This window comes from Puma concolor, chromosome B4 (assembly GCF_028749965.1).
Source record: "Puma concolor isolate L17-30 chromosome B4, mPumCon1.1.hap2, whole genome shotgun sequence".
NCBI classification, from domain to species: domain Eukaryota; kingdom Metazoa; phylum Chordata; class Mammalia; order Carnivora; family Felidae; genus Puma; species Puma concolor.
In genome coordinates this window covers 107,169,400-107,192,774 of record NC_141673.1, presented here as the reverse complement: position 1 = coordinate 107,192,774, position 23,375 = coordinate 107,169,400, and the positions used below count along the sequence as shown (strand labels likewise).

Sequence of the window (23,375 nt, the reverse complement as noted above, 5' to 3'; positions counted from 1 at the left end):
GAGCAAATCTTGCTCTTCCCTGGACCCACCCCTCTCCATTAAAGTCACACTCACCACCTCATGGCAGCCTTATGCATGGGGTGCTATTATTAATCCTGATTTACAAATGAGAATTCTGAAGCTTAGAATTGAAGTGAAACAGCTCACCCAAGAGCACACAGCTTGTAAGTGGCCGAGCTGGCTCTAAATCCAGGTCTGCCTGATGCCCAGCCCAGGCCCTGAACCACCGTGTGAACTACCTGATGCCCTAACTTACACAATTCTACTGAAACTGAAAAGATGGCAGCTTTGAAAGGAAAAAGAAGTTGTAAAAGAGTGACGTAGCCCTGGGAAGGGGTTAGTGGAGGGAATCATGCTCCCTCTCCCTCGGCTGTATTCCAGAAAGGGGGAGGTTGTAGGTGGGTCATACACAAATGAGCTCCAGAAGCTTTTAGCACCAGCTGGTCCTGTATGAACCCTAGCATTGCTGTCCACACCTGCACTGTTCAATACAGTAGCCACTAGCCATGTTGGCTATCTAAATTTATATGAACTCAACTAAAACTTAAAACTTCAGTCCCTCAGTTGCACATTTCAAGCACACAATAGCCTCACATGGCTAACAGCCACTTCGTGGGACAGCAAGGGTGTAGACATTGGTCCTTTAATCAGGCAGCCCCAAGGCTACAGCCTGCTGGGCCTGGTGGTCAACAAGGTGACCATGGCCCTGGCATGCCCCTGGCAGTCAGGGAAAGGGGTCAGAGGTGAAGGAAGTGGCACAGAGACAATGAAAGCCAAGGGCATTAGGTGAGGAGGTAAGTGGCATGGTCAGGCACTTCTCTCTTCAGCAAACCTCCTTTTCTTTTCTCTCTTTCAGAAGAGAGTTCTTTTCCTGACCAATGACTACTTCTTCACAGACATCAGTGACACACCTTTCAGGTGAGGGACCCATGTTTTATTTGGAAGGGAGATGTGGGATGGCTGGAACATAAATTCCAATAACTCCAAGCAGAAATTCCAGGTCTGGGGAATGAATTTACTCATATTTAGTTGGCAATTTTATGGTAACAGAAAAAAACCCCAGGCTTGCCTTCAGGAAACTTGAGGTCTAGACCTGCTTTGCCAGTGTATCCTACTTTGCAGGGTCTGGAGCCAAACTGCCTGGGTTTGGGTCCCAATTGCACCCCTAGCAGGCTGTGTGACCTTAGTCAAGTTACTAACTTCTCTTTGCCTTTGACTCTTGTTTGTAAAATGAAGGTAAAAATAGTAGCTACTTCTTTGTGGTTTGTAGAACATAATCTACTTAAAGATCTTAAAGCGATGCAATGTAAAAGATTGTAAGATGAAAGATCAAATCTGAAAATCTCTTTGGTTCCTTCCAACTGTTGTCAACATGAGGCATTATACAGCTTAAGAAACAAATAGCCCTTATCTCTGAATTACCTCATTTCTCAATAAAGTGTGGTGCCCAACCTGACTGCTCATTAGAATACCTGAGGAATTTTGCAAAACTGTCAATGCCCTGGCTCCATCCAAACAAATGAACTCAGAATTTCTAGGATATACCTGTAATTCAGATATTCAGCAAACATTAACAACAGTGTTCTACTAGGAGAGAGAGGAGGGCATGGTGGTGTTCACCAGGCAGGAAAGCAGTCTCCTATTTGTGAAAGCCTGTGAGACATAGAAACCTCTCCACATTTCAGGAGGTCCCTGAGAGGTTTTGGATGAATCTTGTCTAAAATGGTAGGTGATGGGGCATCTGGTTGGCTCAGTTAGTTGATCGTCCAACTTCGGCTCAGGTCATGATCTCACAGCTCATGGGTTCAAGCCCCGCGTCGGGCTCTGTGCTGACAGCTCAGAGCCTGGAGCCTGCTTTGGGTCTGTGTCTCCCTCTCTCTCTCTGTCCCTAACCCACTCACATTCTGTCTCTGTCTCTCTCAAAAATAAGTAAACATTAAAAAAATTTTTTTTTAATAAATAAAATTAAATGGTAGGTGATGGGGCTCTTGACCTACAGAACTGAGAGTCCTTCTCAGGAAGAGAGGTTGATGGAAGCATAGAACTGCTGCTTTAGTTCTAGAGGAGACAACTTGTGAGGCCAGGGGCAACATTCATAGAGTCCAAGTTGCTGAAGGCGAAGGAAGTAGGCTGGACATTGCTTGGCCCTTGTTGCTGCTGAGCACTTGTGTTCTCTGTTCTCCCCATAGCCTGGGAGTGGTGCTGTCCAGGGGCCATGGAGAGTACATCCTCCTGGGGAACACAACTGTGGAAGAAGGTGGGTCTGTGCCCAGTACTGGTGGGCAGTGTGGGAGGAAAATGGATTCTCCTGGGACACTGAGCAGGGCCAGCCTGGGGCAGAGCCAGAGTCTCCCAGGTCCTGGACTTGAGCAAACTCTCAGAGCAAGGCTGCCTGGTGAGAAGGGGTCTGTGTGTCCTGTGTGCCAGGGTTGCAGGATCTGCCAGTCGGTTGTCAAAGCCGGCAAAGCCTAAGACTTGCCATTGTGGAAAGCTTTGGTGGACCAGAAGAGGTAGGTCAACAGGATATGTTTCTTCTTTGAACAAAGCTAAATTTCACCTAAGTCATGACAAAGGAGGCCGGAAAGAGTAAAGGAGCAAATCTGTAGCCGTTGGATAAGGCCAACAAAACAAAGTACCACCAACTGGGTGGCATAAGCAACAGAAATGCTTTCTCTTGCAGTTCTGGAGGCCATGCCCCCTCCAACACCTCCAGAGCAGGATCCTTCCTGGCCTCTACCTCCTGATTGCCCCAGGCATTTCTTGACTTGAAGCTACAGTTCTTCAGTCTCTGTCCTCACCATCACATGTAGCTTCTCATCTGTGTCTATTTAACCTTGTACAAGGACACCAGTCATATTGGATTAGAGCCCACCCTAATGACTTCATCTTAACTTTATACGTGCCATGACATTATTTCCAAATAAGGTCACATTCACAAGTAGTGGGGTTCATACTTCAACATATCTTTTGGGGGGGACACAGCTGAACCCATAGTAGGGAACTTATGGGAAGTGAACTGAGAGGGGCAGCAAGGAATGGTGGGGAAGGATGGGGGACAAGGTCCCCACCCTCCCTAACCCAACCTGTTCTTTACTTACAGCTGCCTGAGCACGTTGAGAGAACAAAACTAATATCCAGGATTCAGGGATATCTCAGGAAGTCCTGGGATGGTTTGGTCACAGTTCCATTTAACACCCACATTCTGTCCATTCTTCCTTTATCATCTCTTGAGTGCATCTCATGTCTCCATATCCCTGCCACCGCCCTAGTCATTGTCACCTCTCTCCTGGATAACCACAGCAGCCTCCAACTGGTCTCCCTGCTTCTCTCTTCCTGTAAATCTCTGCCAGAGAGATCCATCTAGAAATGCCAGATCAGATTGTGTCACTGCTAAATGACCTTTAATGGCCTTCTAGGGTTTTTTTCTATTTTTGGTCATTTCTCCATGCACTAAGCTTTAAGATCTTCCCATGTGCTTTGCTCTCCCCTGAAATGCTCTCTTCTCCAGTGCCCACCCTCTTAGCCCACCTAACTTGGACCCACTCTTCATGTCCCAGTGTAGATGTCACTTTTCCAGCAGCTGTCCTTGGCAGACCCCCTGTTCCCAGCCACATGCTCCCATGTGACCCCTGCATTCACCCTTTCACAGCATACATCCATGGCATTAGACCACACTCCTTCCCTGTCTTCCACTGTCCCCAAAACGATCAAACTCCCTGGGCCTCCATGGTGCATTCTCTCTTCCTATACTTTTCTTTCTGTACTTAGATATTCTCAGGGCACATTCCTGCAGGGGACAGAGACCAACTTCCATGGGTGAGACCAACCAGTGATCCAAGGACTTGGAATTATGGACTCAACCAGGCTTACTGTGGGGAAAGGAACATCACCCTGTAGCTATTTGCCTTATGTCTATGTCAGTCCAGTACCCCTTTTAATAACTCCACAAATTTCCCCTTGGTATTCCTATCATCCTTTCCTTCAATTTAACAAACCTCAATTGAGCACCTATTTTTGAGGACTGAGTAGGTGCTCAGTAGGGCAATTGTTCATTTACTCATTCAATCAACAAACCTACACTGAGCACACGGTTAGTGTAGGTACAGCAAGAGGCTACAGAGATTACACAAAACAGACTTGGCCCATCTCTGAGTTCTACTTTTGACTGGCCATTTAACTCAGTTGGGTACAATGCAGACAATGAAGCAAAAACCACTGGTTTCAAAGTATCAGCTCTTTGAGAGATCCAAATAGGTGGGATTTGGACACAAGACAATGGGAAGAAAAGCATTTCAGGAAGCAGGAGCAACATGGACAAAGGCATGATTTGTACAAACCCAGCACCATCCTATGGGTTGAGTCCCTACTCCGAGCTGAGAACAAGGAAGAATAAAACCCAGTCCTTCCCTAGAGAAGCTTCCTGGCAGTTGTTTGTAAACAATTCAGGTGCACATCCTCACAACAGTGGGTGAGCACCGTACTGAGTGTGAACTCTGGTTTCAGGCCTGCATGACTTGCTTCACCCAGATCTGACCCTAGCCAGTGACTGGTAAGTGGGAAATTCGCTGTTCACGAAGAGTAGAGAATGGGAAGGAGAAAGGTGGAATTTTCTTGAGGTAACATTGATTCTCCTGGGCTCCAGGATCTACTGCATCACAGATATCGACCCAGACCATCGGAAGCTCAGCCAGCTGGAGGCCATAGTCCGCTTCCTGACAGGGGAGGACCCAGATCTGGAGTGTGAGTGCTGACCCTGCCCACCGAGGACTTTCTTTTTTCTTTTTTTCTTTCTTTCTTTACTTATTTATTTATTTTATTTATTTTTTTAATTTACATCCAAGTTAGTTAACATATAGTGCAATAATGGTTTCAGGAGTAGAATCTAGTGATTTGTCCCTTATGTATAACACCCAGTGCTCATCCCAACAGGTGTCTTCCTTTTTTTTTTTTTTTTTATATATGAAATTTATTGTCAAATTGGTTTCCATACAACACCCAGTGCTCATCCCAAAAGGTGCCCTCCTCAATACCCATCACCCACTCTCTCCTCCCTCCCACCCTCAACAGGTGTCTTCCTTAATGACCCTTACCCATTTAGCCCATCCTCCCACCCATAACCTCTCCAGCAACCCTCAGTTTGTTCTCTGTATTTTAAGAGTCTCTTATGTTTTGTCTACTTTTTTCTTTTTTAAAAAATTTGACTACGGGGCGCCTGGGTGGCGCAGTCGGTTAAGCGTCCGACTTCAGCCAGGTCACGATCTCGCGGTCCGTGAGTTCGAGCCCCGCGTCGGGCTCTGGGCTGATGGCTCAGAGCCTGGAGCCTGTTTCCGATTCTGTGTCTCCCTCTCTCTCTGCCCCTCCCCCGTTCATGCTCTGTCTCTCTCTGTCCCAAAAATAAATAAATGTTGAAAAAAAAAATTAAAAAAAAAAAAGAAAAAAAAATTTGACTACATGTGAGTTTTAATATACCATTTATCAAAAATAATATAAGAAATTTAAGTGAAATCAAAAAAAATACACTAACCTTGATGGGTAAGGTCTTGACGTGTGGTTTTTTTTTAAGTGTTGACTTGTTGACATCTTATCACATTCATTATCACTGTCAACTTTTTTTAGTTCTAATTAACGTAAGTATTATATTAGTGTCAGGTGTACAATATAGTGATTCAACAACTCTATATATTACTCAGTGATCATCATGATAAATGTACTCTTTAATCCCCATCGCCTATTTCACCCATCCCCCACCCACCTCCCCTCTGGTAACCAAGTTCTCTGTATTTCAGAATCTGGTTTTTGTCTGCCTATTTTTTCTTTGTTTTGCTTCTTAAATTGCATATATGAGTGGAGTCATGTGGTATTTGTCTTTCTCTGACTTATTTCACTCAGCATTATACTCTCTAGATCCATCCATATTGTTGCAAATGGCAAGATTTCACTCTTTTTTATGGCTAAGCCACTGAGGACTTTACTTACTGCCAAATAGCCTTATCCCTGGAACTCACCCATGGCTTAGGGAGAACAGGGAGATTTTCAAAGAAAAAGGCAGAACTAGCCTCCCTATGGGACCACGAAGTTGTCTAAGTTCCTGGCACTGTGGCAGCATGAGTGTGTCCCCATGTCAGGGACTGAGATTGCTTTAAGCCTCTTTCACCGGGCACTGTTAAGCCTTCAAAGAGACACTCACACAGTGTAAGGGCATCAGCAGCCTGCCCCTAGATCTGTCCCTACTACCATCTAGCTGATACTGATGCTCTGTACTCTAAAGTCCTCATCTCAGCAAAGGAGAGCATTTGGCCAGATGGCATCTTGTAGCCTGTGGTCTGTGAGAGTTTTCCAGTGCCTGGCTCTCAGGCTAAACTTAAATTCCCCAACACAAATGCAACTGGTGAAACCACAGGGCCACACCCTCAGCAGGGTCCCTCTTCTTCCTCTTTGGAAGAGGGACACACAAATGTCACCCCTAAGACAGGACCTTGCTTCCATGCTGGCCCAAAAGGGCACTCATTTGTGCATTCACTCACTCCATCAGTAATCAGTACTGAGCATGTACTTTGTGCCATGCCTGGGGTAGGCACTGAAGCTACAGAGATGACCCAGATGAGTCCCTTATTCTCATGGAGCTTGTAATCTAGTGGAGAAACCACACAACAAAGAAGCAAGCATGTGTGTGTAGGTGTAGGTTATTCCAAATTGTGGTAAGTGCCATGAGTAGGATACTGTATGGGATCCTATAGAGCGCCCAACTCTGTCAGGTAGTGTTACTTATGCTGAGGATAAAAAAGAGTGACCCGAGTGCCTTCACAGGTACAGGGTCTGTTTTGGGGGCGATGACAGAGGTGATGACTGCACATCATTGTGAATGTACTAAATGCCACTGAGTTGTATACTTTAAATTGGTTAATTTTATGTTACATAGATTTCACCTAAATAAAAGTAGATAATTTTTTTAAAGAGAGAGGGAAAAGAGCCACACATGCAAAGAGTTGGGGGAAAGCATCCAGACCAGGGAACAGCATGCACAAAGGCTCTGAAGCAAATTCACGTGCACAGAACTGGCAAAAGGCCAGTGTGTTGGGAGGGTGATGATCAAGTTGCAGACTGATGGCAGCAGAAAGGAGAGGTAGCCTGGGCTCAGGGCAAGGTCTGATGTCCCTGAGAGATTCTAATCTCACGGAATACCAGAACTGGGAAGAGCCTTAGAAATCAGTTCTGCTCACATGTTGTTTGGGATTGAGGATGTGAAGGCTGAGGGAGATGACGTGATTTCTTCAAGCTCACATAGATGGTTTTATGTGTCCCAGATACATGTTTATGAGACACATCCCATTCCCTGAAGTCGGGATTCCTTACAAAGGTGGATGAGCTGTATTCAATATCATAGAGGAAATAAGTGGTTTGGTCTCCTTTTATTTTGTCCCCAGGCGATGAGGAGCTGGTGCGGGAGGTACTGCTTGATGCGGTGGTGACGGCCCCCATGGAAGCCTACTGGACAGCGATGGCTCTCAACACCTCTGAGTATGTCAGTCCAGGGTGGGGCTGAGGGTTCTGTGGAGCAAAGCAGCTCCAGCCCCTAGGATTCCCTTGACTGAGTCAGGGTCCCTCCCACTTCCTGGCTGGCAGCTCAGGAGACAACTGGGTCCAAGATGAAGGTGATGACAGTGGGCAGACATGGGAGGAGTGAGAGCTTCCTTCACATGGGCCTCAGTAAAGCAGGGACTTGGCACAGCTTCCACATCCCACATGTGCTGCTGCTCTCCCCTCTGGAAAAGCATCAAATGTGGGTCCCCCTGGCATAGCTCCAGATCCCCCATCCACACTGCAGTAGCCCCGTTCCAAGAACACCTCTCTCTCGGGGTTGGTCTGTAGCTGTGTAAGCCTGTTTGCCAAGTACCCTGGAAAGAGTGGTTCAAGCACATAAGGTCAAGACACTATGAAGTACAAACTTGGCCTTTACCACTGCCTTAGATTTCCTCACTCCCTTTGCTGATATTTATCTTGTGCTATCAGGTTTAGTGAATAGGTAGAAAGAAGAAATGAATGGTGTGTGTGTGAGCACATGTGTGTGTGTGTGTGTGTGTGTGTGTGCTTGTGCACGCATGTGTGTTGGGAGGGTACAAGATATTAATGAGGTTAAGAATACAGTGGACTACACCTTGTTCCTGAATAGGAAGATTCAACGTTAACATCATGAAGATGTCAAACTCCCCTAAGACACTCAAGTTAATTAATGCTCTCCTAAAGAAAAGAATAGAATTTTGTATGAAACAACCACCTATTTTAAAAAGCAAGATGCAGACTACTGTGTACAGTTTGAAGCCATTTCTATAAAAAGGAGGGAAAACAGTATATCTGTACGTGTGTGTGCGCGTGTGCATGTGTGTGTATAAAGTCTATGAAAGTGCAAATAGGAAATAGTTCACTGTATAACTTATAACTGTTTGGTATAATTTTGAACCATGTAAATGTATTACATATACAAAATTAAATGAAGCTAGAAAAAATAAAAAGAATATAGCAGGCCAGGCACTAAGTACTTAGTGTATATTAACCTCATAACCACCCTCCAATGTAGGTACTATCATTATCCCCATTTTACAGATGAGGAAACCAAGGTAAGGTGTGATAAACAACTTGCCCAAGGTCATATGCCTCACAAGTGATGAAGTTGGAGTCAAACCAGGCAGTCAGGGGATTGGATCACTGGTTTGGAGAGAAGGGGCATGATCTTCATCTTTCCAAGTTCAGAGATTAACCAGAGACATTTTTTTAAAAATTTTTCTTTAATGTTTATTTATTTTTGACAGAGAGAGAGACAGAGCATGAGCAGGGGAGGGGCAGAGAGAGAGGGAGACACAGAATTGGAAGCAGGCTCCAGGCTCTGAGCTGTCAGCACAGACCCGACACGGGGCTTGAACTCACAGGCTGTGAGATCATGACCCAAGCTGAAGTTGGACGCTCAACCGACTGAGCCACTCAGGTGCCCCATAGCCAGAGACGTTTTTAATGTTGAGAAACACTGAAGAATAAATATTCTTAACCAAGGTGTATATTAGAAAAGAAGACCTGGAGAATTAATATAAAATAGCATATTAATAAAGCTAGGGTGATAAGTCATATAATCACTCTCATAGATGCAGAAAGATATTTGAACAAATGTTAATATCCATGAATGTTTTTAAAAACTAATCAATAAAGTTAAAATTGACCTAAGCATGAAAGTCAACATCTGAACGGGGCTAGAGGCTCTCTTAACTAAAGACAAGACTAAGATAGGCATTCCCATATCCTTATTACTATTTAACAAGGTCGGAAGGTATTAGTGCAACCAAACAAGAGAATGCACCTAGAAGCAATGAGAAGGGAAAGGGAGAAGTAAATTATCTCTAAGAAGGTGATATGATTATATTTCTGGAAACCCCAGAAGAATTTATAGGAAAGCTAGTAAAACAATAACAGAATTTAGTAAAGTAATAGTTTATAATATGAACATCCAAAAATTAATATCCTTTACCTATAAAAACAAAATTAAACTTAAAATATCATTAGAGAATTCCTATTTAAGAGGGCAAAAAATAAAATGTAATCAAACACCTAGGTATAAACTATAAGAAATATCCCAAAACTTACATAAGGAAAATATTAAAACACTCCTGGAAGACACAAACATAGTCTTGAACAAATGGGGAGGTATTCAGTGTTTTTGGATAGGAAGAATCAACATCACAAAGACATTGATCCTCCTTAGATTAATTTGTAAGTTTAATGCAACCCCAATAAAAACATAATCAGTATTTTTATGGATCCAGATAAACTGATTATAAAGTTTATTTGAAAGAATAGTCAAGAAATTCCTGAAAAAGAAAAGCAACAAAGGAAGTTTTGTGCTCCCAGGGTATTAAAACATGTAATTTATGAAGTGTAGTACTGACACATGAATAGAAAGGCAGACGAAGGGGAAAAAATAGAAAATCCAGAAATTCATCTAAATGCATGTGGAAATTTGGTATATGACAAAGACATCATGTCAAACCAGTGAGAGGAAAAAAATGGACTCTTTAATAACTGATTTGAGAGCCATCTGGAGAATGATAAAATTGTATTATTTCCTCACACCATACACCTGGACAAAGTCCAAATGACTCAGAGATTTAAATGTAAAAAATGAAACCATATAAGTACTAAAAAAAAAAAAAAAAAAGAGCCAGTTGCTCTAAAATCTAAGAATTAGGAAATCTTTCCCAATGATGACTCAAACTTCAGAAACAAGAGAATGACTGATAAATTTAACAACATAAAAATGTTTATTTGGCAACAATAAAAACATAAGCAAGGTGAAAACATAAATGACAAACCAGAAAAATGTTTGCAACTTAAAAAACAAAAGATTACAATCTTTTATTCTCAAAAAATGAAGAACTTCGAAAATAGAGAAGTAAAAGACCAACCACTTTATAGGAAAAATTACCAAGGTATATGGACAGTTCTGAGAATATATACAAATAGCCCTTAAATATATGAGAAAATGGTCAATATAGCTCATAATAAAAGGAATTCGTATTAAACGGTACCAAGATTATATTCATCACTCATCAGATTGATAACCATCTAAGTTTGTTGACATGCACTACCAGCAAGGCTGTGGGGAATCAGGCTCTTGTATATTGTCAATGGGTATACACAATGTTTCAAGGGCTATGGAGAAGAATTTGGCAATATCTAACAAGTTAAAAATGCATTTACACTTTGACTCAGCAAGACCACTTCTAGGAACATATTCCAAAGATACACTAATAAAAATAGGAAAAGATATATACATGAGCTTTTTGTTACAGCTCCATTTAGTGAAAGATAGGAAATAACCTACATCCATCAGCAGGAGCCTAGTTAAATAAACCATGGTAGATCCACATAATGAAATACTATGTGACTGTAAAAAATGAGAAATCTATAAACTGTTATGGAATGGTCTCATCAATGGAGAAAAGTGTGTATAACACCTCCACTATTTATTTAAAAAGAGGAAATTCAAATATATTTTCATAGTTACACATATATAAACATAGACACATGTATGTATGTACATATGCACACATATATGTTTAATGGAACAATAAACAAGCAAACAAAAGTTACTTTAGGGAGAGTGAAAGACAGGCTTATAAATATGCTTTATTTTGCATATTTGACTTTGGAACGATGTAAATGCTTTATATCATTATAAAACAAAATTAAATTTTAAAAAATAAGCTCTAGGGGCGCCTGGATGGCTCAGTCAGCTGAGCGTCCGACTTCAGCTCAGGTCATGATCTCACAGTCCATGAGTTCGAGCCCCGCGTCAGGCTCTGTGCTGACACCTCAGAACCTGGAGCCTGCTTCCAATTCTGTGTCTCCCTCTCTCTCTGCCCCTAACCCACTCATGCTCTGTCTGTCTCTGTCTCAAAAATAAAAACATTAAAAAAATAAAATAAAATAAAAAATAAAAAATAAGCTCTAAAAAATTGAAAACAAAAGAAACAAATAAACCTGTGTATCAAGTTCATGAAATAACTGTACATAGATGAATTCCCTCAACGGACTTAAAAACACACACCATAAACAATAAATAAAATCATAAACCGTGCTCAATAACCACATTGGTAGAAACAACATTGGCACTGTTATTCTCAAACTATATAGATGGGTAGGGCAAATAGTATTGTGTTAATGTCATTAGGAACCAAGGTTTTCAACAAACAAAAAAAGAGATGCAAATTTTTTAAATCAAAGAAGTTAAGATGTACTGCTGAATACGAATTGGAAATATCAATGAACTCACGATTATTTTCTCTGAAAGAAACAAAAAGGATATCCTAGCCCTGTACACTGAAAAGACCAACCTCAGTGAGCACCCCAGACCCAGATTGTGGACTTTCAATGTGCATATTAAGAAATTCTTATTAAAATGAGTCAGCGATCCTTGGAGAAATGTCTGATTTCAGGACAGTGACAAATGTACAAAATGAGCCAGGAGTATCTTGTCATAACCAGAAGCAAGAAGTTACTGAAGACTATAATGAGATTGTGCCAGTGAGACCCCAGAGCCAACTGGAAGCGACTCTCACTGGTTAAAGGTGGAAAAATTAGAGCAGCAAAAGCAATGACAACTACAGTGGATTAAAACATATTAAGTATGCTAAAATCCTGTGTTCACAATGATACTGGGGAGAAAAAAAGACTTTTGGTCATCTTCAGAAGATGTTAGGAAACCAACTCATTATTCTAAACTGGCAAGTAAACAGAGAGACAATTATTTATCCTGGCTCTCCTGTAGAAGCTGCATCTCAGGATAACCAAATATTGATGAGAAGTCTATCTTTAATCAAGTATTTCAGGTACAAATAAAATAAGGAAGAATCCTGTCTTGCAACCTCTGGTCAATGAGAGAGTGTGCGCCTCTTGACAAAGAACACACCACCTATAACTCAAACCTATGTCAAACCCATAGCTCTAACTGCTAGTTTATAAGAAATACATGGGACAAGACAGCATGCTAAATAACACCACAGCATCATGATCAGCTAAACCCAGAATGCAGAAACTCTACAGAACCAACAACCTACTTCAGCAAATAAATTGCAAAGAGAAGAAGAGAGGGAAAGAAGAGAAAGGAAGGTTGAAAGTGACTAAATATGACTGATAACAAGTATGGGGTTCCTTTTGGGGATGATGAAAATGTTCTAAAATAGACTGGTGATGGCCATACAACTCTCTGAATACACTAAAAACCGTTTAATTGCACACTTTAAATGGATGAACTGTATGGCAAGTGGATTACAGTTCAATAAATATCTAAATTGAGATTGAGAAATGAGAGAGGGAGAGATGAGAAAAAAAAAAAAAGAGACATATGAACTGTGGACCCTAGTCTGATTCTTATACAAATAAGCTTTAAAAAAGTCATGAGGATTGTGGATTATTGGATTATTTGATGCTATTAAGGAATTGTGGATTTTTTTAGATGTGATAATGTCATTAATGATTTTTTCCATTCCTTATATTTTAATGATAGAAATTAAAATATTTATTAATGAAATGATATCTGCGATTTGCCTCAAAATAATCTGAGGGCTGCAGGAGGCTGTAGATGAAACAATATTGGCATAGACTGGTAATTGTTGAAGCTAATTTATGGGTGCAGGAGTCTCATTAGACTATTCTGTACTACTTTTGAGTAAAAAATTGCATCAGGCAGATTTTCAGAGAAAGAGTCCCTTGGGCCCCACCCCTGGAAATTCTGGTTACTACAACATCAGAGGTAGGCAGGCAGTCCCATCTACATCTCCAGACCTTGGTGCTTTTCCAGAATGTAGACCAAGTGTTTCAACCCAGCTCCAGGTACTATCAGTTGATATTGCATGGTGCAACCTTCTTCACAATATTCCTTTAGGGATACCCTAATAGCCATACAGCTGAGCCTTGATTAAAAAAAAAAAAAACCCAGGGTGCCTGGGTGGCTCAGTCAATTAAGCATCTGACTCTTGATTTTGGTTCAATCAAGATCTCAGCATTCAGGAGTTCAAACCCTGCGTCAGGCTTGACTACTTTATACACTCACTAAAACCGCTAATCTAGGTACTAAGAGAAATTAGGTAGTCTCCTGCAGCAAATTGGGCTAGGCATATGAATATTAATAAAGTTAGAAGTAATTAAATAAAAACCATATATAACAAGCCCACAGCTAATAGCATATTCAGTAGTAAAAACGATGAAAAGCTGAAAGCTCTTGCTCTAAGATCAGGAACAAGGAGCTTTTACCACTGTTACTCAACATAGTAGTGGAAGTCCTAGCCAAGCAAGAAAAAGAACAAAATGAAAAGGCAGCCTATGAAATGGGAGAAAATATTTGAAAATTATATCTGATAAGGGGTTAATAACCAAAATATATTTTTAAAAACTCACACAACTCAATAACAATAAAACAATCTGATTTTTTTAAAAGGGCAGAGGAGGGGCGCCTGGGTGGCGCAGTCGGTTGAGCGTCCGACTTCAGCCAGGTCACGATCTCGCGGTCCGTGAGTTCGAGCCCCGCGTCAGGCTCTGGGCTGATGGCTCAGATCCTGGAGCCTGTTTCCGATTCTGTGTCTCCCTCTCTCTCTGCCCCTCCCCCGTTCATGCTCTGTCTCTCTCTGTCCCAAAAATAAATAAATGTTGAAAAAAAAATTTAAAAAAAAAATAAATAAAAGGGCAGAGGAACTGAATAGACATTTTTCCAGAGAAAAACCTACAGATGGCCAACTGATGCATGAAAAAGTTCTCAACATCAGTAATCATCAGGGAAATGCAAATCAAAAACACAGTGAGGTATCACCTCACATGTTAGAATGTTATCAGAAAGACAGAAGACAAGTGTTGGCAAGGATATGGAGAAAAGGAAACCCCTGTGCACCATTGGAATGTGAATTGGTGCACCCACTATAAACAACAGTTTGGTGGTTCTTCAAAAATTAATAATAGAAATATCCAGCAATCTCCCTTCTGGTTATCTATCCAAAGGAAATGAAACCATTATGTTGAAGACATATCTACACCCCCATGTTCATTGCAGCATTATTTATAATAGCCAAGATATGGAAACAACATGTCATCACTGGACGAATGGACAAAGATGTGGTATATATATATATGCGAAGATATAATATTCAGCCATGAAGAAGAAGGAAATCCTGCCCTTTATGACAACCTAGATGAACCCTGAAGGCATTATGCTAAGTGAAACAAGCCAGACAGAGAAAGATAGATACTACATCATATCACTTATATGGAGAATCTATAAAAGAATAAAATAAAGTCAAACCCATAGAAACAGAGAGAAGAAAAGTGATTGCTGTGAGCTGGTTGGGTGAAGATAGGTCAGTACAAAGTTTAAACTACAAGCCACATAAGGCCTCAGGATCTAATGTAAAACATGGTGACTGTAGTTGATTAACACGGTATTGTATAATTGAAATTAGCTAAGAGAATATTCTCAAATATTCTCACCCCCCCAAAAAAGATAAAAATACCTAATATGATGGGTGTGTTAATTAACTAGATGGGAAGAGTCCTTTCACAGTATATCAAATAACCATGATGAACACTTAAAAATTTTACAATTGTATATCAGTTATACCTCAAAAAAGCTGAAATTAAAAAAAAAAGAGGTGATGACTCCCACCCCTGGTGCCATCATCGCAGAAGTATGGCTTTGAGACCATAAGAAAAACTAGTTACACTCCAGCTAGCTAATGGATTTTCTTTCTCAAATCTTGCTGGCAAGGTTATAAAGTTCACTGGGTTCCCATAGGTAGATGTAGACAGTGTCTTCTCCTCCTTTCACAATTCAATAATAAGGTAAACATGTGAAAAGGGCTTTAAAGCTGTGAAGTGTCATGTATGTGTCGGTCATGAGAAGTTCCTGTTCCTGAGGTCCCAGGACAAAATCTCTTTTCCTTTATTCCTTCTGTCCTCCAGAGCCAACTCCCCTAAAACCTGGATGGACAAATTAGGAGCAAAAAAAAAAGCAGAAAGGCAGAGGCCCAAGGGACCCCATTAACAAGGGAAGATGCTGCCCAGGGGAGCCAGGTCAACCAGATGTAACAAACATGATGCTCACAGAGGATGGCCAGTGCATGTGTGTACAACCCCCTGAGCAAGCAACGTGTCTGTCCATTTCATGTTCCCCATCCTGAAGATCAGGCCAGGAACTAGGAGAGGCCCACAGGTCTTCCCCGTGCCCCCAATGCCCTCTTCTTAGTCCTGTCACTGCACTGCATGATAATGACACCTGTTCTGTCTGCTTCACAGCGAGTCCGAGCAGGTGGTGGACATGGCATTCCTGGGCACCCGGGCTGGCCTCCTCAGAAGCAGCTTATTTGTAGGCTCCGAGAAGGTCTCCGACAAGTGAGTCATGCTGGAGAGGGAGCGGGATCCCCGAAAGGTGTTCCTGTGGCATGTCGTCAGGCTGACTCTTGGAGTCCAGCAATGCAAGGAGGGTGGAAAGGTTATGGCTTGCAGATTGGGAGGGTCAGAAAAGTAACTCTTCCACCAGGTTTTAGATGCATCCTGGAGGTATCCCCAAGAAAGAAGGGACAGCAGCCCAGTCAGAGAAGAGAGTGGATGAGACTAAAGTTGGAAGGGTTAATCACTTCCATAAAGGGAAAACCAGAAGTTGTTTTTCCCACTGGGACCAGTGTCTATGTGACAAGCAAAATTATTTGGCTGTGTCCCCTTTTTTGTTAACAACTTACATATCCCCTAAACCGGGGGTATTTTCCCCCATCCCCACCCCAGGGACATTTGGCAATGTCTGCAGACATTTTTGGTTGTCACAGCTAGGGGATGGGGGCTTGCTACTGGCATCTAGTGGGCAGAGGCCAGGGATGCTGTTAAACATCCTCACAACAATTATTTGGCCTAAAATGTCAATAGTGCTGCTCTCAGCAAAGCCTACATTTTGGGAGACCAGGTTGCCAGGGTGTCCTCCCCACCAAATACTGAAGCAAGGGGAGGATGGGAGAACAGAGCCACCTGCCACTCCACAAACCACCAGACTCAAATAGGCAGAGGCCACCAGGCACTTGGAAGAGAACAGTGAGGAAGCACCTCACAGTCTCCCATCCACACATGGCTGCTCTCACTGAATCCAAGCACACTCGGCCGCAGAGTGCCATCTTTAAGCTTCTTGCAGGACTCTGACAGATCCATACTTGCTTGAAAGCTGAGGCCTTCTAGGAAAACAAAGTTGCTTCTCCCTCACCCACTTCCCCTCACTCCCAGAGAGGTGAACAGAGGAGAGCGCTGTCTCGCTAACCCTTTCCATGGCCCTGTCAGAGACACAGCAAATGACTCAATGGACCAAATCTGGTAGGTAAACTGTAGATTCACTCTAAGGCCTTGAGCAGTGTGGGGAAGTGACCTCCCCACACTTACTACCCCTCCTGCTCTCCACCCACTTGTATTTCCTCATCCGCTTACACTTCCACCCCCACACAGAAAATGACATCCATGTCATTGCTGGCCAAAGTTGGACAGGGTGAACCACACCTGGCAGTAGGAAGGGAATAAAAGCATCCTTCGTATTTCCCTAAATCCTCTCTGAAAGGCTTCTATGAATGGAAGAGGAAAATCTCAATACAGAGAGACCCTCCTGGCTTACAAACACAGCCACCACAAATGGTGGGCACCATGCAACTCCAGAGGTCTCCTTTCACCTAGACCATGATACACCTGGCCGCTCAGGAATTGTGCAGGAGAGCTTCTTTTGAATATGTAAGCCAAGCACTCTTAAAATCAAACTTCAATTATCCACCTTGTGGTTTATCCACAGTGTCTTTTTTAATCCACAAACCAGCTTTTCTCCCTGCCTCCCACTCTGCTTCTGGACCAACACTCCCTTCTGCTGGCTGCTGTGTGTTCAGGGAATGCAAAACCATAATTAGCAAGGTAAAGCTGTTCAAAAAAAAAAAAAAAGATAACTCATAATGCATTCTAAACCCTGGAGGCAATGACTTTTGAAGTAACCATTTGGGGGGAATCTATGCCCTTCTATTAGTGCAGTGATAGAATTGACTATACGGTTTCCCCATTCAGACATGCTGATTAACCAGACAAAAGGAAATTAGGCTATATCCCAAAGAAATAAACCCTGCAGGCAAAGGAGTTTTCATTAAAAAAAAAAAAAAAAAAAAAAAAAAAAAAGGTGTTCTTTCACAATACAGGCTCTATAACTCCTCTACCTACTAATATGTCATCAGGTACAACAGCATTTGATTCTGGAAAAGGCAGGAATTGCTGGGGAACATTGTGTGGGGTAAAACTAGTTTAGGGGCTGTTTTCTACCTGCAACTCTACCAAGGCAGAGATGAATCTCTCTTCTTGGCCCAGCCAAGATGACCTTGTGTAAAAAGAAAGAGGGATGAACATATTCCCAGATTTAGGGGGAGGTACCAAATCTTTCTCCTTGCAGAAAGTTCCTGACTCCTGAGGATGAAGCCAGCATATTCACCATGGACCACTTCCCTCTGTGGTATCGACAGGCTGCTGAGCATCCTGCTGGCAGCTTTGTCTTCAATCTTCGATCAGCAGAGGCACCAGGTGATTGGCACCCCTGTGCTCCTGGGGCTGAGCTGGGACCAGGGCATGTCTCTTCCTGAGGCTTTTGGTGGGAAACAGGAGCAGACATGGAAAAGAATGTCCACACCTCGGGGTCCAACCTTCCCTCATGACACCTGTCAGCAACTTGGGAAAGCTTACTTATGCCTTATCACACAATTGGCCTCTACTCTGAATATAGGACAGATCATTTTATCTCCTCTCCAGCAGCCAAGGTTGGTCCCTAAAAATCCAGCATGGCACAAAGGAAGAAATTTGACCCAAAAGTCAAGAAGAGCTGGATTCTAGCCCAAAGTCCAAACAGGTGGATATTAGAAAAGTTTGTCTTTACCATTCTTCTATTTCTAAACATCTATTTTTGAAAATGTCTTAAACCACCCAGATGAAAGTAACAGACCTTATTCCATCAGAGGACTTCTGTACTTACCAAGTTCACTGCCCCATCGCACTTCTGCCCAGAGAAAGCAGCCTGGTCTCCACTCCGTTGGGGTCTCCCAGGAAGGGCAACATTGGGCTCCCTGTCTGCTCCTCAGGAACTCCCAGTAATAATTGGGTGCCTCCTGGCTGGTAGGCCACTGGGGGCTCAAAGGGTAGGAAGCGTGGCAACTAAGATTGGTCCCATGGACCAAGCTACCAAATCCCTACTCGTCCAAGGCCCAGGAAAGGTTTCAGAGCTGCAGGCACCCAACTCTCAACCCCCAGACCCCACTCTGAAAAATAGCCCAAGAAAAGTTAAGTGACTTTAACAGAACACCAAGAAAATTGCAAAATGTTTAGAACAGAAAGGGACTTTGAAGGATGCAAGGCTTCACTTTCTTAATGTACACTCAAAAGATTCTATGGCCCAGAGAGGTTAAGGGACTCATCCAGGGGTCCAAGAGTCTGCAGCAGAGCAAGCTCTCCACCAGGTCACCTTGGGGGAAACTGACCCTAGCACAGTGGAGCAAGAGGGCCTAGAAATATCCATGTCCAGGTCAGAGTGCAAAGAGATAGAGAAAGAGAGGGAGGAGGGGGAGGAGAGGGAGGGAGAGAGGGAGGAGGAGAAAGAGAAGGGGGAGGAGGGGGAAAAGGGAAGGAGGGTGAAGGAGAGGAGGAGGAGAAGAAGGGGAAGAGAGAGGAGGATGAGAAAGAGGGGCAGGGGAAAGGAGAGAAGGAAGAGAAGGAGGGGAGGAGGGGAAGAGGGAGAGGTAGAGAACTCAGCTGAGTCCACCTGGAATGGAAATGTCCTTTCACCAAAACCCTCCAGCCACCACTTCCACCAAAACCATCCTCAGCTTCCTGATGGAGAAATTCCCTGAGCTGACAGCTGGGGAGACCCAGGAGGTCCCCCTCTATGTCCTTTTGACTCCTTCTTCACCTTGTGCCTAAGCTCACCTCTCCATCCCATGCCTGTTCCCCTCACTGAATGCAACACTAATAGGCTTTACAAAATGTTCTAGAGCATATAACTCATTTAATCTGCACAACTCTGTAAATGTTGTTATTCTCTTCTTGCACAGGAAAAATTTCAGGCTCAGAGGGTTCTGTGACTTGCCCAGGATCATGCAGCTAGAGAGCCACACAAGCCAGGCTAAACCCAAGTTCTACCCACCTTAAGTATAAGCCAGGAGGGGTTAGAGGAAGGGAGTCCCAGTGAAAGCTTACAGGGGAGGCTCACAAAGCCAAGGTGATGGTCCCCTCCCCACATTGCCCCCCCAGAGCCAGAAAGAGGCAGCTCTTTCTTCCTGTCGCCTTCTATAGCAGGATCAAGGGCTCCCCAAGGAGGGGCTCCCGCAAGGTCCTGGGGAGGTTCTCTAGAGTGAAGCTCTGGCCCCCCACCCCCAGTCCATGATGATGGCTCCCTCCTACCCGCATTGTCACTGGGCCCATGCCTGAAGGCTGCTGGGGTTGCTTTTTGTGGCGGTGAGGTAGGAGGGCGGTGGGTGGGGAACCAAGCCGCAAGGAGAAGAGAGGGAAGCTGGCAACCCAGAAGGGGGGACGGTTGAGTAGGGAGGCAGGAGCTTGCTCTCTTTTCACACCCTCGCTTGCTGCTTTAGCTCCTGCCTATGCTTAGAGACACGTGGACACCTCTGCACACTTCATTCTCCCCCAAGGGAAAAGACAACAACAGCTTCATTGTAATGGGGAGTGGGTACCCTGAGGAGGTGGAGGAGTCACCTCCAGGGTGAGTGGAGTCTTCGCTCTGCCTCTGCAGGCTGACTCTGTTGCCCTTTGCCTGAGGCCTGGTGGGCTGAGTTCTGCCCACACAGAGCCATCCTTTGCAACCAGTCCCTGAGAAATCTGCCAGCACAGAGCAGTCTCACCAATGCCCAGGTGCCTCAGGCTCATCACTCTTGCTTCTAGACATTTCTAGAGGCAAGGTGAGGAAGCTGACTTCTGTGTTTATTGTGGTTTTATCATGGCAAATTCCTTGGATCAAGGACAACGCTACATATTGTAAGTTGCTAGTATCAGAGTAATTTTGGGTTTCTGTGGGATATTTGATTATAGCAAGGTGCGATAGATGAGCTTAGCAAAAGAGATATGAGAAAACAGTGGTTAATTTAAGTTCTGCTATAGCAGACGATTTCCACATGAGCTTCTCATGACCTATTTGTTTCGAGCAACATTTGATATATAAAGACATTCTAACAAGATAGCACTTGATAAAATTTTTCCCCTTTCTTGGAATTTTTAGTAATGGAAATTGGCCTGTGGACAAGAATGCTTTGAAAAGCGAAGCCATGTCCCTGGACTGATGAAAATTAAAAAGCCTGAGGTCAGCTACTAGCCCATGTTTTGGAGCCAGAAAGCTCTGTTTTAATGTAGAGCTGAAACTGCCACGTGAATTTTGCACCTGTGGTGGCCAGATTCTCTTAGGAAAGGTGGGGGTAGCAGCTCAAGGCAAGCCCCTTGCCCTTCAAGAGCCCAACAGAGTGTCCCAGAAGCACACCAACCATCTGCAAAGCGAAAGACATGGCTTGATAACGGGGTGGTGGTGGCAGGTTGGCCACCAATGACCAGGATTTATGGAGTGCCTCAGAGGTGTCAGGCACTAGCCAGCCTTCTGTGCCTGGTACAGCCCTGGCATCCGGCCTCCAGAAGGGCTGGCTGCCAGTGTCACCCTGACTCATGTGACTGTTGAAGGACAACCCAGGATCAGCCACTGCCGAGTCCTGGAACGCAGCCTGTCCTTCTGCTAGAAAGAATCATTTGACACAAGGCAAGTCTTCTGAGTGGAGCATGTGCTGAGAGGGTCACAGCAGTGTCCCTGAGCTCAAGCAAGTCAACAACCAGCAGACAGTTGCTGCCCTGAGACAGAGCAAACTCACAGTGTCCTTGTGACGTGGACAATACTGCATTGTCCAAGTGGGCAGGGGCTGTGGTGTATTTATCTGTCAGGTTCAGATCTGCACAGGAGGGGCAGTGCCTGACACTCAGGAGGCGCTCTGCAAAGATGAGTGGTTGATGGTAACAGAGCCACCATGGCAACAACTTCCCCAAACACTGCCCCGTTCGCCCCAACTTATTCAAGGAATGCCCTCACCTGGTATTTATGTTGTCTTTTCAGCCTACCCAATCACTACCCAACAACAGGCTCTTCCTCAGGTACTGAGAACTTGACTTAGCAATTTTTGTTTCCCCAGAAAGTCCAGGCCAGCCAATGGTAGTAACAGCGAGCACTGCTGTGGCCGTGACGGTGGACAAGAAGACAGCTATCGCTGCAGGTAGGAGCTGCCTTTGCGCCACCATGGTCGAGGAGCTGTGAGTCAATGTCAAGAATAAGGCACACAGTAATAGCAAGAGGACCCTACCTATGGTCTGCAAGTGACACAGCCCTCAGGCCATAAGTTTTCCCAAGTGAAATGTGGGACTAAGGGAGAAAGGAGTCTTCCCAAGCCATTTTGGTTATAAAACCATAAAATCTTAGATCCAAAAGAGTTTAGGAATTAAAATGAAGTTCAGACAGGTTAAGAGATCTGCTCCAGGTTGCACAGGACAGAGACTGCAACCCAGACCTCCTCACCACCCCTCTCTGCTACTTCCCGCTTCCATCACCTTGGGTCTAGCATCCTTCTGTGGAGAGAGCTGGGCCTGTGAATGAGACCCTAAAGTAAGAGCCCAGGACGCATGCTCAATATGTGCCAGGCACCTCGGAAACTGCTTCCTGGGTGCATCTCCTTCAGCCTTCAGGGTGATCCAATGAAGCCGATACTTTTGGCTCCATTTTACAGATAAAGAAACTGAGACATAGAAAAATTATTTGCCCAAAGTCACCTAGCTAATAATTAATGAAGCTAGAATTTGAACTCAGGTTGCCTCTCTTTAAGCCCCAGCTTCCTACCCCATGTTGCCATTTGCCACAAATGTGATGAGAGTACCCAATGACCCTCCCACACTGCCCTGACTTGGTAGTTTCTTGGTATCTAAAAGAGTCCTTTGCATGGGTGCCTCCTTGCCTGAGTGCCGTCAGGCCTGTGTGGTGAAGCCCGCAGCCCTCAATATAAATCCTCGCTTCGGTTTCCATGTCTCAGAGCCAGCTGTGTTCTGCAAAGCTGTGCAATCCAGTGGGCAGTCAAGCATCAGCCACCACAGGTCCTGTCCTGCCTCACCAGGGGCCCGGAGCCATGTGAAAGGGCTCCAGCAGCTAGAGCAGGCAGGGGCAGGCAGGGGTGGTGCGCCTTGTCCCTCAAAGCTGGATTCAGGGCAAAAGAGGTGGGAGGAGCCGGCTAGGGTCTGGCAGAGATTGTCCAAGCCTGTCTTACTGCCTGAGGAAACACCAGCACCACTGCTGGCCTTCAGGATGTACCGCTACAGCATTTGGAAGGGGCCATCTCAGCCACCTTTTTAAACTCAGGCCACAGTGTGCTAACTCCAGACCCATTTCTAGGCCAAAACTGGACCTGAACTTGTCTCCCTAAAGACTATTCTGTGGTCCCAGCTGAAATCTGTGCCTGTCCTGCTCCCTGTGATATGGACCTTCTAGCTCCTGCTAGACTTGAGAGTCTAGAAACCAGAGGGGACAGGGGTCAGGCTGCCGGCTGCATTCTCCTGCACTCTCCAATCATTTGGTATCATTTTTAACTCAGAGCTGAATCAGAGCCTCCAGGGGTTGCCATAGAAACTGTGTCCTGGTGCCTCCGGTTTAACTCACTGCAGACAATGGCTCTGACGCTCTGGGATGCATGGATGTGATAGGAAAAGAGTGAGGCACTGGAGACCTTATACTTCAACTTTTTGGGGAGTGTCTCCTTTTGCAATTT

The 23,375-nt window shown here is 44.1% G+C and overlaps 1 protein-coding gene across 9 annotated transcripts in view; it reads left to right on the top strand.

Annotated features, from left to right (window-relative positions):
* The window catches only part of CACNA2D4 (calcium voltage-gated channel auxiliary subunit alpha2delta 4), a 112,992-nt gene that overhangs the window by 47,734 nt on the left and 41,883 nt on the right, over positions 1–23,375 (top strand). For all 9 annotated transcript variants that reach the window (XR_015253892.1, XM_086714422.1, XM_086714426.1 and 6 more), the window contains 8 exons: positions 857–918; positions 2,190–2,257; positions 4,504–4,549; positions 4,643–4,740; positions 7,425–7,518; positions 15,826–15,921; positions 17,987–18,114; positions 21,759–21,839. Coding sequence is in view for 8 of the 9 variants with exons in the window: in XM_086714422.1 (XP_086570548.1) it covers positions 857–918; positions 2,190–2,257; positions 4,504–4,549; positions 4,643–4,740; positions 7,425–7,518; positions 15,826–15,921; positions 17,987–18,114; positions 21,759–21,839 (673 nt within the window). In the remaining variant the exon portion in view is untranslated. The remainder of the gene's footprint in view (positions 1–856; positions 919–2,189; positions 2,258–4,503; positions 4,550–4,642; positions 4,741–7,424; positions 7,519–15,825; positions 15,922–17,986; positions 18,115–21,758; positions 21,840–23,375) is intronic.